The 14,767-nt window shown below is 36.9% G+C and overlaps 1 protein-coding gene and 1 long non-coding RNA gene across 6 annotated transcripts in view; one reads left to right on the plus strand and one right to left on the minus strand.

Moving 5' to 3' along the window:
- The window catches only part of HGF (hepatocyte growth factor), a 62,263-nt gene that overhangs the window by 13,500 nt on the left and 33,996 nt on the right, over positions 1 to 14,767 (plus strand). For 2 of the 3 annotated variants that reach the window (XM_084787705.1, XM_084787704.1), the window contains 4 exons: positions 185 to 299; positions 6,017 to 6,159; positions 10,422 to 10,542; positions 11,908 to 12,026. In XM_084787705.1, the coding sequence (XP_084643831.1) occupies positions 185 to 299; positions 6,017 to 6,159; positions 10,422 to 10,542; positions 11,908 to 12,026 (498 nt within the window). The remainder of the gene's footprint in view (positions 1 to 184; positions 300 to 6,016; positions 6,160 to 10,421; positions 10,543 to 11,907; positions 12,027 to 14,767) is intronic. The other variant, XM_084787706.1, reaches the window with a different exon arrangement.
- The window catches only part of LOC311600700, a 141,093-nt gene that overhangs the window by 12,342 nt on the left and 113,984 nt on the right, over positions 1 to 14,767 (minus strand). For 2 of the 3 annotated variants that reach the window (XR_014780316.1, XR_014780317.1), the window contains exon 5: positions 1,320 to 1,449. The exons of the other annotated variant lie outside the window; for it this stretch is intronic. This is a non-coding gene — a long non-coding RNA (uncharacterized lncRNA). The remainder of the gene's footprint in view (positions 1 to 1,319; positions 1,450 to 14,767) is intronic. 3 annotated transcript variants of the gene reach the window in all.

Genomic DNA, 14,767 nt, shown 5'->3' on the forward strand with positions numbered 1-14,767 from the left:
ATTTGTTTTGTGTTATTCTGAAGCGTGTTATGTTAAAAATACTAGTAGAAGTTTTAGGCAAGAACTTTCATTACATGCATTAATGACTTACAGGCTTATGTGGATTCTTATTTTTTCTCTCCAGTAAGTGCAGCACGTGTTTCACGTAGTTCTAACATTTGTTTCCATCTATGCTATTCAATAGACTATATTAGGAATTGCATCATTGGTAAAGGAGGCAGCTACAAAGGGACGGTCTCCATCACTAAGAGTGGCATCAAGTGCCAGGCTTGGAATTCCATGATCCCCCATGAGCACAGGTAAGAACAGCATGAAGAAAAGAGGGAGCACCCTCCGCTGTCTGCATGTGAACAATTGTTCAGTCATCCTCGGGCATAGCACCGCCCTGTCAGTGGCTGCTGGGCTGGGCAAGGACAAAGCTTAATTAGTATTATTTAAATGTCCTGGACTTTTTTTTATTTTTATTTTTATTTTTATTTTTTGCTTTACCTCAGTGTCTCAATTTGTTGATCTTATTGGAAAGGATTCTCTCTGCTTATAAACTGTGAGAGACTACCCCAGATTCATGGAGAAACCATGATTTAGACCTGTGATCTCACAACAGGTGTGCTTACACTTTGGGAAATCTCAGCTTTGTCTGCATGTTAAAAATGACCCACTGCAAACCTTGCAAAGTGTTACTACCCAAGGTACAAACAGACCAGTTTAATTAGAGCTTCCAGCACAGTAGTGAGGATAAGGCTCCAGGAGATTCTAGGATCCATTCTAAAGTGCCAATAAAGCTGAGATTCACTCCTCAAAGTGCCTTTACCTCAGGTTGACTAGCTTTCTCATCTTTATGTCATCTGTTGCCTAAAGCCCTGGAAAACATTTTTTTTCTTGAACACTAAATGTTTACACTGAAGAGAACTTTATTGACTATAGCAAAAGAATAGTATTTGAGGATCAAAAAGCGATAACAGTCATAGGCATAGGAGGTTTCAATCCTTTTGGAGGAAAAACATAAGCCTTTTATAGGCACTTGAGGACTTAATGGCTCCATGATCTTCAGACCTATTTCACAAATAATTTCAGTAAGAATCAAATAGTTTAAAACAGCTCTCCCTAGACAGACACTTCAGTACAAGGGTTAGTTTACCATGCCCACGTTCCTGGTAGACAGCTTGTTAACTGGACTATTTCATATATTCCTTGGACAAAGAGCAAAGTGAATTGTTTTCTGTTCTTAGTCATGCAGTGCAAATGTAGCCCAAAGAAACAGCATTTTCACAACAACCTTAGTGTTTTCGGGTTTTTACAGAGAAGGTAAGTGGAGTTACCAAGGTATAAGTCCTAGGAGTCTCATGCTGCATCCAGTATGCACAGCGACCCTCCAGCATGGGGCCCTGGGTCTATCTAAAGTAGACGTGCTTAGCTGCAGTAGTGAAATGTGATGTTCGTTTCTTCCTCCTTTTAAAAAAGCATACATTTGCAAGGTGATTTTATTTTAGGAAGTAGATATGAGTTAACCAACTGATTATAGAGTAAAAGTTCATTTGTTCCATGCTGTAACCAAAGCTTTGGGCATCGCCTTATAAACACTAGCTAGTGACTGTTCAAATTGATCAGTTCTGTAGTATTTCAGTAATAGGAAACAACACATTTTCCAAATTATCACAACAGTTATCAAGGAATACCTATGAAACATAGAATTACCACTAGGTTAGAAAGAAATAATGCAATTAGTTTTGTCTTCCTTAGGGGTTTGCATACTGAAGAAAACCTGTTGGTTGTATAGTTAAACCTGATTTTTCACAAACAAAGGAGTACCATCAGAATCAATCCTACCTTAGACCAGGAGAGTGTGCTAGGCTCCCTATAAGAGGTTTTTATTTCAACCCAAATTCTCTATGACTGTTATTCTTTTTTTCGAGGAGTAAATGTGAAATAGATCTTCCTGGGAACTGGCTTTCCTATCCAATCAGACATTTTGCCAAGGAACTTCTAAATCTTGTGATTTACAAGTATACATTTGAGGGGTACCTTGCATATTATTCAAATCCTTTTTCTTTAATGAGGGAAATATTTAATTTTCACCAACTAGCAGTTTTATTGGTATGTCTTCATGATAGCTTAACACTTTCAAATTAGGCATTAACTAAAGACAAATTTTATGGGCAATGGAAAAAGAAATATGTTTTTGTATAGCAGAGTGATTTATTGTTGACTTTCTAAACTGAAATATTTTACAAATGACTTAATGGAAAGATGATGATAGATGTTGAAATTAGTATAAAGCTTAACAGAAAATCAAGTGACCTGATATCTACATCTATACCCTTCACCAGGTTCTTAGCATTTATTAATGAAGCAGATGATGGAATAGATCACGTTTCCTATGAACACAGTTCATATTAAAAGAAAGAGCGAGAGAAAGGGGAGGCTAGTACCCAGAAGATCTGGTTTATGGTTTAGAGTATATTTGGGCATAACCCAGTTTTAAGTATTTCTTCACTTATCTCTCCCAAACTTTGCTAACAGCAAGGACAGAGATAAAAATAGTATCTATGTGAATAGAAGCGCAGTATAGGCCCCACGGGCTGGCACAGGCATTTTGGGTAAGAAGTGCTCATAAACATTTGTCTAATGAACACCTATAAGTGAAAGAGCGAGTGAGGCTTTGTGCTCTGGCCAAGGGTGGGATTTTGAAGGTAGTCAGAGAGAATACCTTATGATACAAAAGAAAGACAGCTGGTTTGTGAGGAAAGGTAAAAAAAAAAAAAAACACCAGATAAAGAAATGAGTACTCAGAGGAAGGATAGCAAGTTACCAAGAAGAGACTCGATATTCTAAGAGCATATATAGGGGGAGGAGGTCTCCCTCAATCACAGACATAGGGGAGGGGAGAAGGGGGGAAGTGGGAGGGAGGGAAGAATGGGAGGAAACAGAGGAAGGGCTAACAATCGAGATGTAATATTAATAAATTAATAAAAAAAGGTAATAAAAAACCAAAAAAAAATGAGAAGCTCTTTAACCTCTTTGTCCTAAGGAGGGATTTGATGTAAACTGATTCATAATTATAAGAACAAGCACATCTCTTCATTTCTTGATTTCAACTCCAGTGGGAATTTTTTCTTCTTTTGGTCATCCTTAATTTAAATTTCTACTTCTCTCTGTTTCTTTTTATTTGTATTTTTCTTTTTTTTAAAAAAAAGCAAAACAAACAAACAAGCAAACAAAATCTCCACCACTTCTTCTTTACAGCTTTTTAATTAAAAAAGAAATGTTGGCTCTACAAATAACCTGGATGCCCCACCTCCTATCCTTGATTTCTCTGGAACAATAATCTTCTGAAACTATAGATATTGAATAAGAATATACTGAACCTGTTCTATGTTGTTATTTTCTTACTTTTTTTGTATTACTGGGTGTTTTTATTTTATGACTTCAAACGTTTTCCCTTTTTTGAAAATAATTTTTTCCCTCATACATCATGCCCTGATTATTGTTCCTGATTCTCCCAGCTGCTCCCTACCACCTCTCCTAGCTGGATCCACACCCTCTTTGTCTCTCATTGGAAAACAAGCAGGCTTCTAGGAGATAATAATAAATATAACAAAATAAATTATAATAAGACAAAAACTACCACATCGGAGTTGGACAGGGAAAACAAAAAGAAGGAACAGATGCCAACGGAAGGCACAAGAACCAAAGACTCCCATGTTGGTATTCTAGGGAATCCCATGAAAACACAGAAGTGGAAGCCATTAGTATACGTGAGGAGGACCTAATCTGATTCATGCAGGTCTGGTGCATGCAGCCTCAGTCTCTGAAATCTAGTGTGTTAAGTAAAATATTGCACCTTTGAAGAACCTGAAACTAGATAAATAATTGTCAGGGGATCTTCATGCCCAGATGATAAGGACATAATATCATGGATTGCTAATAACTAGTATTACCACCACTTGTTCCTAATTTAGTTACAATGGAGTTTTCTTAAATGCATTTGGTTGATGAGTTACTTTATCAAATACATAAAGCAAATGACAGTTATATTTCTGGTAGAGAAATATTTTGCTACTAGTTTACTATGAACTTTTGAAGAAGCGTAAACAAAATGAAAATATATAAGACATAGACACAAAATTCTAGAGTGATGAGGCCACAACTAAGAAAAGACAAATGTCTTACTTTTTGAAAATCAATTCTTGTTAAGGTTTTAGAAATTATAATTGTGTTTAATTACATTGTAGCATCTGTCACTCACATGACCTAATGTTTTATTTCCATTTCCTATATTTAAAATGCTGGGGAAATAAGGATATAAATACTTTATTGAAATAAACCTTGCAGTTGCTTGATTCTTATAATGTTGGTGTGGCTCCTTGCACATGTTTTGTAATTTCTTAGAATGGAGTATTTATTTTGGTCACTGACTTCTGTCTTTGGAAGGCTTGAGTCTGGTGTCCCTTCCTGCTCAGACAGAAGCTTTACCTTGTAAAATGTTGCTTGGAGTATGATGCGTGCTAGTGTCTTTTCTGTAGCTGAACTACTTCATTTTTTTAAAAAAGAGATTTTTCCCTACAGCCTCCTTTTTGATTAGTATATAGTAACTTCAACTATAGCATGTTATATTTTGATGATGTGTATGACCAGCTCAGGATAATTAGCATATCCACTTCTCAATTAGAATGACGTTGAATAGAAAAGACATTTCAATCATATTTACTGAGAGACTTAAAATTTTCATCTTTGTATTCATGCAGAAATCTGAGGCCAATAAATGTAGAAATAGCTTTCAGCAAAAGCCCAGTTAACTACTAAACATGTGATTGAGTTAGAAAAATTTTTACTTATATTGCCTATAGAGGGATTTTCTATCTTAGGATGCTTTGTAGCAGACAAGTATAGGATCCAATACCATAAGCATTACGAACATAAAAGGTTTTCGCCTTTTCTCTTGTTGGAGGATATTTCTGGGTCACAGAATGCCAAGAATCTTTAGAAGTTTCAGGTGCAGTTATTACACTCAATGACACACACTTGTGGCCCAAAACTAAGAACGCCAAGCCTTAGTCTCAGCCATCATCTAAAAAAATTTGAAGACAACAAGCCATTTGATTACTTCTTATGACAGTGACAATGGGTAGTGTGTGACTAATTGTAGTGAATATGGTTGAAATTTGTTAAGTGTCAACTACTCATCATCTCCTGGAACTTCTATAAATTACCATACAAAGTCTAGATCGTTATCAAGCTCTGGGTTTTCTTAGGGAATGAGTAAGCTAATAGTTTGGAGGGGTTAAAGTATGTGCTGGGGCTTCGCAGTTGGCATGAACAGGAGGTAAAAGTGGTACCCAGGCTTATGTTGATCCTGTATTACTGGTTTACGCTATGTCAGCAATATTTTGGCAATTGTGAAGAAACAAAAGTGTGTGTGTGCCTGAGTGTGAGGAGGGGCACAATGGAAGGAGGGAGAGGGAGGGAGGGAGAGGGAGGCAGGGAGAAGGAGAGGGAAGGAGGGAGGGAGGGAGGGAGGAAAGGAGGGAGGGAAGGAGGGGCAGAGGGAGAAGGAGAAGGAGGAGAGGGAGTCCTCATGAAGAAAGTGGTGTATAAGCAGATAAGGACATAGGTAATGACCCTGGATCTGCAGCGTATAGGTGAGATCTGGAGAGTCAACTGCAGATGGAGTTGGTTCAGTTTGTCCTAAGTGGCCTTGTCTGATCATTTGTTAACTGTGATTGGTGTTTTGAACTTGTATTTTATAAAGCACAATTATATTTCAGGATATTTGGGCTTGAGGAAATTCATGGGCTAGTAATTATGAATTTGATGTGAGATACAGAATTTGTTAGGTAAATTTTAATAAAATTCCAGTATTTTTTTTAAGAATATTGGAAATGGCAAATGTACAAAGTCACGTAAGACAGACAAGTTTCTCTACTTTTGGGGAAAATGTACCTAGTAACTGATCATTAATAGCCCAACACTAAAGTTGCCTGCTCTTACACTGTGATGATTATCATTTTAAAACTAGCTTTTTGCCTTCGAGCTACCGTGGTAAAGACCTACAGGAAAACTACTGTCGAAATCCTCGAGGCGAAGAAGGGGGACCCTGGTGCTTCACAAGCAATCCAGAGGTACGCTACGAAGTCTGTGACATTCCCCAGTGTTCAGAAGGTAAATGAACCTGAATGTATCACGGGGTGCTGCCCCCGCATATAGAACTGTAACTCATATTAAAGGCTGCAATGAATATACGGCTCACTCAAGTGCAAGTATAGATAGTTATGGGAGCGTTCTCGCACAATGTGTCAACAAACCTGTGGTCAGCAGATTCTTGCAAGATAACAAAAGACAGTTAACAATGTGAATTTCAATGGCAGGAGGGGGGGACACTGTTCTGGGAGAGGAATTGTGGGCATTTACCTGTTCACTTGCCTACCTCTAATTCTATCCTCATAGACCATCAGAGAGGACCTACGATCTAGGTCAACCTTTGGGGTCACATATCATATGTCCTGAGTACCAACTCTTTGCACTAAAATTCATGACTGTGGCAAAATGGCAATTATAATGTAGCTACGAGAATAATTTCACAGTCGGGGGTCACCGCAGTGTGAGGAACCACTGACCGTGATTTAAAATATGTTTATTATTAATTGTTCTGGTGCTGTTCATCCAGGACCTGCTTCTGAAGAAATGTGCTTAAAACTACTCTGATGTATCTCAGTGCAGGTTGTGTAGAGTCAAGATGTGAAATGCCAGGGCTCACTGAAACTGAACATTTCCATGTGATTTCTGTCAAATGTGAATGCAACCAAATGTGAGACATGACTGGCACTCAGTGCCATTCAGAATAGTGTCTGAGGAGATTAAAAATTGTATCTCAAATTGCTCAGAAGGCCAGCACCTAAGCCAAGATGGTGGTAGAATGGCCATTTCAGCATTGTATATGGTTGATTTTTTTCAGATATTTGCCTAGAGAATAAACTGAAATTTTCTTCTTTAATTCTGTCAAAATCCCTATGATTTCACAAACCCAGAAGAAACACAGATTAAATCATTTTCAGATTCATTAAGATTTTGAAGTACTTGGGGAAGGGGAGAGGCTTCTGGAATGCTGTCCATTTTTATAGTTGGGTATCATACCTGTTTATGAATATCTTCCATGGATATCCATTTCATATTATGTTTCTATTAACCACCTAACAAGTAAAGGAATTGTTAGCTAATTGTCATGGAGAAGGGAAACATGTTTGTGATTGGTTACGTTAAAATCCTTGACCTCAATGTGCTGCAGACAGTGTGTCTCTGTAAATTCTTACTTTCCATTACTTGTCATATTCTGTTCGCTCCTACACCTTCATTGTTTTATTTACTTTTAAAAATAATAAACTTATCTGTGATAACATTATGAATAAGTCTGTTTTGTATGAATAAGTCTGTAATTTGTATTTGTCTCTAAATTATACATGGAAGAGAATAAACCCTTTACTCCTAGGAATTCTCCACTGTCACGATTTTCTGAGACTGAGAATCACTGGCAAATTTGATTTGTTGGTTTTGTTGGGTCTGAGAAAGTGTTTGGAGGGCAGGTAGTTTGTTCAAAGTGCTTAGCCTAACTCTTGCATTACCTTCCTTGTTCTTACTGGGATGTGAATTTCAACCCCCCCCCCTTTCTTATGAAATACATTGGCATTTATTCTCAGAGGGGATTTTTTTTAAGTTCTAGGAAAAAAGTACTTTAAAACATTCCCATTCTTAGGTATCCTTAGGGGCGTGTTGTTCCTCAATAATCTGAGTCCCTGGACATCTTATAGGGAAAAACCTCATTCATTTGTGTGAAAGACACTTGATACTGTTGGTCACCATGTCATTAAAGATTGCAGACAAACACAGAGACCTTACAATAGAATAAGCCTTTAAGAGAAGTGACTGAACACCTGCCCAATGGGTTACACACATTCTAGGCATCATGAGTTGAACAGTGAGATTTTTTAAATTTAAGCTAAAAAAGACTTAGGTTTTATATCTATTTTAGTGAATAAAATTCAAAATAAGCAGCATTGTCCGTACACCCGTGAACAATAGAGCTAATAATAAAAGGGATGTTACAAAAAAGCAAATCTACCTACATCTGATGTGAATGGAAATATGGAAAAGAACTCACAAAATCCACTGTACTTAAGCAAGCTGATGAGTTGGTTGTCTTTGTCATTAGGTTTCAGGAGCAAGTTACAAAGATTCCTTCGCTATGAATGAATCAGTAATTATCAAATAGCTTTATATAGTTGCAATTAAGGTAAAATTCTATGATCAAATTCTGTTTTGTAGTTTTTAAATGAGGGGCTGGCTTCCTAGGCCTCACAGAAGACCTGTTCATTTTCTACACCAACAGCAATGGCTTTGCCTTCTAAAACCTAACTTTTTTTTTTTTTTGCTAACTTATAGTTAATGTATTTTTATCACGTTATACCACATTTATTGCATATTGTTTCTGTATATTTTATCAACTGTTACCTAGATTTTAAAGACAAGGAAATTAGTCTCCTAAAAACTATTACCACATACGCTTAGAAGTTTAGAATACATCACACAGTGAGGCCCTGGGGCCAACAACAGCCATATCTTCTGGGACCTTATTACTGATTAACCTAGCCAAATCTGCTTAACAAGGATCTGAGTATTAAGGATATCCGAAGGTGACACGTATGCACATTAAATGTGGATGCACATTGATCTACCGTGTTTGTTCTGGAAAGTAGTCATGTTATGTAGTCATTAATTTCATCCATGTAATAATTTTTCCTAATGCTGTTAAAAATCTAAGTCTGAAAATATTTTAAAATAATTTCCATAGTAATGCTTCCCAGAAAATAATTATATTCAATTTGATTAGCAGATATACTATTACAAACTGTGAAAAACCAGTTATGAGTAGTACATTACAATGGAAATTGTATATTTGGAGGCTTATGTGTTATGTGAAACTGACCTCGGGTAATTCACTTTTTCACTGAATACAAAGGAGCAAGCAACAATAATAAATGTTGCAGTGTTTTCATGGAAAACATCAAACCTTATATCCTTTTAAAAATGGGGCTAACTAAATAAATTTGTTTCATTCAAATGGAAAACTGAACTGTGATGAGACATAACCCATGTGGAACATTTCAGTGTGGAATTGACTGTGGTTAAACTGATCTCCTTTCTTCCTGAGCTTTCACATCACCCTCCTTTACAGTTTAGGTGCCTATTGGTCATATCCTGGGCAATCGTCATATCACATGAAAGGCGCTGAACTGGTACCTTATCTTATTTCATAAATTATCCCATATGAAAAGAAAGTAGATGGGCCAATCCAATACGTGGGTCACATATTCCAGACAGTTAATAGTTAATGTCCTGTTGTCTTATAAATGTAAACATTTCAAAAGAAGAGATCACTCTTATGCCATAGACCAAGACACTCCCAATATTTATTAGGCAAGAATCCAGTGGATAAATTAATTTTAACATGAATATCTTTCCTCACTTCAGCTAAGGTTAGGTGATCAATGCTCACAAGATACAAATGATGTGTGTGGGGAAATTGGCCGGATTCGTAGGGGAGCCAAGCAATGATTTATTCCAGGATGCTTGCTGTGCTACAAATCAACCTTCTGTTTGAGAAATCTCATTTGCAGCTAGTTGATGTGACTCAGTTTTCAGTGTGACTTGAGACCAGCCAGAGGTGAACAATTAATTAACCCGCAGAGCCGTCAGTATGATCCTGCATAATTAGATCAGCTTATACATTTTTTTAAAGAGTGGGTGCGCGGAGTTCAGTAGCAGGTCATCTTCTGTCCTAAGGTAGGTAAGAACGCTAGCTTGCCCAGCTGCTCAGCATGAACATTTACTAACAGAAGGGAGCTGTGATTATATGATTATCTATAAAAGCTTTGTGTTATTTAACTTGCAGCAGACCAATTGTCTGATTGGTCTCTTAAGTATATTAATTTTTAATGGACTGTAGTAATGTACTCTGCACTCTGTTGGTGTCACCAGATCTTGTATATGTTTAGAGGGTAAGCTGAGAAAGAATTACTATTCTGCTTATGATACAAACACTGAGATCTTGAATAATAGCTAACTCGGGAATAATTTGCAGTTGTCTCTTATTTGTCCAATTTTGATGTAGTTTTGCATAATTATTGAAATTTAGGCAGCATTATGTCCTTATGCTAAATCTCTATGAAACAAACTTAAAACTATTTTAATTACATGATACATCCCAGAGGTATTATTTTATAGTGCTATTTATGGGCATAAGATCCCAATTTAAAATTAAGATGTACAGCAGTTTGATTTTGTAAGAAAAACTGATTAGTTTAATGTTCTTTAATGCTATTGGTTTTACTACCAGAAACAACTAACACAGCATACTTTAATTTTATTAGTTGAATGCATGACCTGCAATGGTGAAAGTTACCGAGGTCCTATGGATCACACAGAATCAGGCAAGACTTGTCAGCGCTGGGATCAACAGACACCTCACCGGCACAAATTCTTGCCAGAAAGGTACCATCTCAACAGATTTTGATGCCATTAATCCTTCTCCTTACAAACTGTTGTTCATGCTGTAATACAGCACCACAAAACAACTCCTGTGCTTTCCTCCTGGGATGCAGGCAGATACGTTGGAATTAGCCTTCCTATGGTGGCTTCTGCCACAGCTGCTGGAGGCTTTAGCTCTGCAGAAAATATACTTGGACTGATAGGATTTATGAGCAAACATTTGAGAACAGTAGCTTCACTTTCAATTGAGTTGCTTAAGTTAGAAAGATTTTGAGCAAACCTGACATGAGGTGCAGAATGGAGACAGTAGCGGAAGTCTCCTCTTGTTTCCCATAGCAGTAAACAGACAGAAACTAAACCAGACAAAACAAAAAGCAGTCTGATGTGGCTCATAAAAAAATAGCTGGTTTGGTAGGCCCAGCCTTCCTGCAGGTAGCAGAGCTAAATGCAACCTCGAGTACTTAGGGTCCATGTCAAATCCCTTAACATCACTCATGTCTGTAATAAATAGAAAGAGGACACAAAAAATAACTTGGATATTTTATCCTTATGTATTTTTAAATTTCTAATGTAAACATTCATTTCATGTCAAAATTTTGAGTTGAGAAAAGAAAGCAAAGTGTAATTAATTTTATAATAAGGAATTAAAATGCAAATATTAGAGTAATCTATTTCCACCTTCTTTTGGAAATTGCTGTAAATTGCTTTGAAATTTTTATTTATTTTTGTTTATCTCTTCTTTTTGTTATTGTAAATGGAATGAAAACTTTTTTTTAGTGCATGTTATTTCTTTTAAGTAAGAACAGAAAGTATATGGTAGCAATTAAATTCAAATCACCAGTTCAGGACGCTGCTAATTTAAAGGGAGGTGGGATGTGGAGAAAGTGGTGTGATGGAGTTTGTCTCTTTCTCCAGTGGAGGTGAGGGCATGACCTAGAAAGGCTCCATTTCGAACACTGAACTGTCATTAGTAGCAAAGCTATTGAAACCGGACTTCAGTCTGAAGTTTAAGCCTGCCCTAGAAAAGAAGCTGCTCCCTTAATGAGCATTCTACACAAGGTCATGTTTGTGGAATTTGTATTTAATTGGACTCTGTGAAAAAGAGATGCAGTTGGAGATCCTAATTGGGAGACAAGCTCCAAATGGACCTAACTTATTAACAAAGAGGATGATATTGTATCATTAATGGAATGTGTGCGTTAAATTGGATGGTTGGTGACTTGCAGGCCCTATAAAACAGAAAGGAGGGAAACTTGTTCTTTTCCTAACTCTAGCATCCAAGCTAAGTGGAAAACTATTCTGTGACTTGAGGGCTGTGTGGTATTTCTAGGCAGATTTACGTGACACTTTTCTTGGTGTGGTTTGCAGATATCCCGACAAAGGCTTTGATGATAATTATTGCCGCAATCCCGATGGCAAACCGAGGCCATGGTGCTACACTCTTGACCCTGACACCCCTTGGGAGTATTGTGCAATTAAAATGTGCGGTAAGCTAGGGTCAAATTTATTGCTTCCTTTTCCTCTAACAGACTGGATCTAAGCAGCAGTTATTAGGGAGATAGGTTAACAACTATTTTATTTGCTATCTTAGCATGCCTGAGTTTTAACATTTTAAGACTATGTTGTGTCATCCTACCCAACCCTTGCAATTTTCATATAGCAATTGTTTTAAAAGGGATACATGTATAAGCGTACACATATAAACATGTTTGTTTATATATGGTGGTATGATGTAAATATGGTGGTAAATACTTGCAGTTTAATGATACCAAGAGAAAATTTAAAAGCCCATAATTGGGGAATATGTACACAAGTATAAAGTTCTCCAACTTCTCCTGGATGCTTTTTCTGCCTATTCTCTGTGAGTTGGAGCTTAAGCTGTCATCAGATAGCAAACCTCTTTTGGATCGAGACAGACCCTGCAATGGGGAAAATTATGCTTCATAGAAGCTGTTTACTGGTGTCTTTAATGTCCAGTGGTCGATGCCCTCCCTCGGGCCTGCCTTGGACATGGTCCTTAGCTAAATGCTCAGGATGCAAGCTAAATATCTCATCTTCTTACTTGTGATATTGCTTTAAATTTGTGAGTGTAGTCCTCTGTTTTTCTTTTATTCTAACCCATGTCTTCTTTTCTCTTCTTTAGAGTTACATTATGTAATAATAATTAGATAGAGACATGCTTTTACAAGACAAAAGTTTTTATTTTTGCAACTGGAATCTAAAATGCTTAAAGATCAATAGAACTGCATAGATTTATGAGGATGTAATAATATTGTAAATTGACTGGTAGTTTAAAGCTATGTATTGGTATAGAGGTATACAAAGAAATGGTTTATATAAAATCGTGTGCCTGTACCCAGAATAAGACAATATCATGTGGCCACGGATAGATAGTTGGAGGTTTCCCTGTACCACCTAGATGAAGAATGTCTTCTGAACAAGCCTTACAACATTATTCAGAGTACTGAATTGTCACTGTAATTCTTAGACCCACTAATAAAAAGAAAGTGTTTGGGCAAGTCATAAGGACGTAGAGAAGGGACACAGCATATGTGAATTGGTCACAGAATCTGGAAGCATCTCAGCTAATACTCAATGTTCCAGGGAGATTGAATCATCTGTTTTGTCCTTTAAAATCTAAGATGACTCCTATGACAGTGTCACTCTGTTGAGACTGGATTAGTTCCACCCATTGACTTATTTAATCATACTCAACTTTCCATCTTTTTAGATCAGTCAGATACAATACACCAATTGTTTGTGATCTAGGCATTATTAAAACATTTTCCTGGAATAAGGAGTAGTGAACACACACACACACACACATGAATGCACAGTGAATTAACCCAGGAATGCATACTCATAGCACACGAACCCATGTTCACATGCATACTCACATACACACTCACCCTTTGACTGGTGTGTGTATACTGGGAAACTTGAGGGATCCTCTCCCCTGTGGTTCCAAACCAAATCATAAGGTTTTTAAAAATGTAGTTGTAAAAGGAAATAAAGAATGATACTTTCATTATTATTATCCTTTTCTACTCTTTGGAACAAAAGCACGTTATCTAATACCTCCTGATTTTTACTATAACACATTGCCTTGAGGTTTAAAAACAATAAAGACAACAATAAAAGAGATATTGAAAATATATTAAAGGTGGGCATGGTGGTGCACACCTTTAATCCCAGCACTTAGGGAGGCAGAGGCTGGTGGATTGCTGTGAGTTCAAGGCCAGCCTGATCTACAAAGTGAGTCCAGGACAGCCAAGGCTACACAGTGAAACACAGTCTGAAAAAACAAAACCAACCAATCAATCAAACAAACAAAAAATACATTAAACACTTACGGCATTTATCAATGTGGGTTATTAATAATTGCTTACTTCTAGATGTCATAATTCATATACATGTACACATATGCACTTCTGTATGTATCCTATAATCATAGGAAATTTATCAATTCAATTTCAGTATGTGAAGTTATTTCAGAGCAATATAATGAGATAAGAAATAAAAGACACCCCAAAACAGTATACAGAATACAGGCTATGAAGAAATAGGGTATAAATTAAAGGAACAAACAGTGAGAAGACAAAGTGCAGATGGATGTGAGTAGTCTTCAAGAGGTAGAATATAAAGCATATATGTCACATTGGGAGGAGTCAGAAATGGGATGAAGATGCTTATGTGAGAGGTGTGCATCTCATGGGAAGGACAGGAAGTGCCTACATTAGGTGAGTTGCATCTAAATCCACTCTTCTGTATGATGTTGGGGAGTGTCATTAGAAATTAAAAGCATGTGAATTCATTAGTAATAGTAAAAACATTGGATAGTAATACATTTAGTTTTAATAAGAATAACTATAGTTTCCAGATACAGGGAATTCTATGGTACTGTAGTAATGTGTGTGTTTCAAATATTTTAGTGCCCCCTTGATAGGAGGTAACCAAGCACTTTTTGCTTACTTTGGGCACAAATGATCTTAGAGTCCGGTTGTGAAGACAGTTTGATTCTGCAGGCCGCCGAGGTTCTCAGGAATGTTAGGTATACCTGAGAGCAACTTTGTAATATGCTAGATCACAGAATGTAGCTTTGGTCCTTTAGAGAACATGGATTAGAATACAGCTCTTGCCCAGTCTGGTTGATCTCAATCCATCACCACCAGTAACTTACCTATCTGTCAAGATCTTTCTCTGAATTTCTTCTTTAATCTTTCAGTAG

The sequence above is a fragment of the Acomys minous genome (genome assembly GCF_964271855.1).
Source record: "Acomys minous genome assembly, chromosome: 6".
Classification (NCBI taxonomy): domain Eukaryota; kingdom Metazoa; phylum Chordata; class Mammalia; order Rodentia; family Muridae; genus Acomys; species Acomys minous.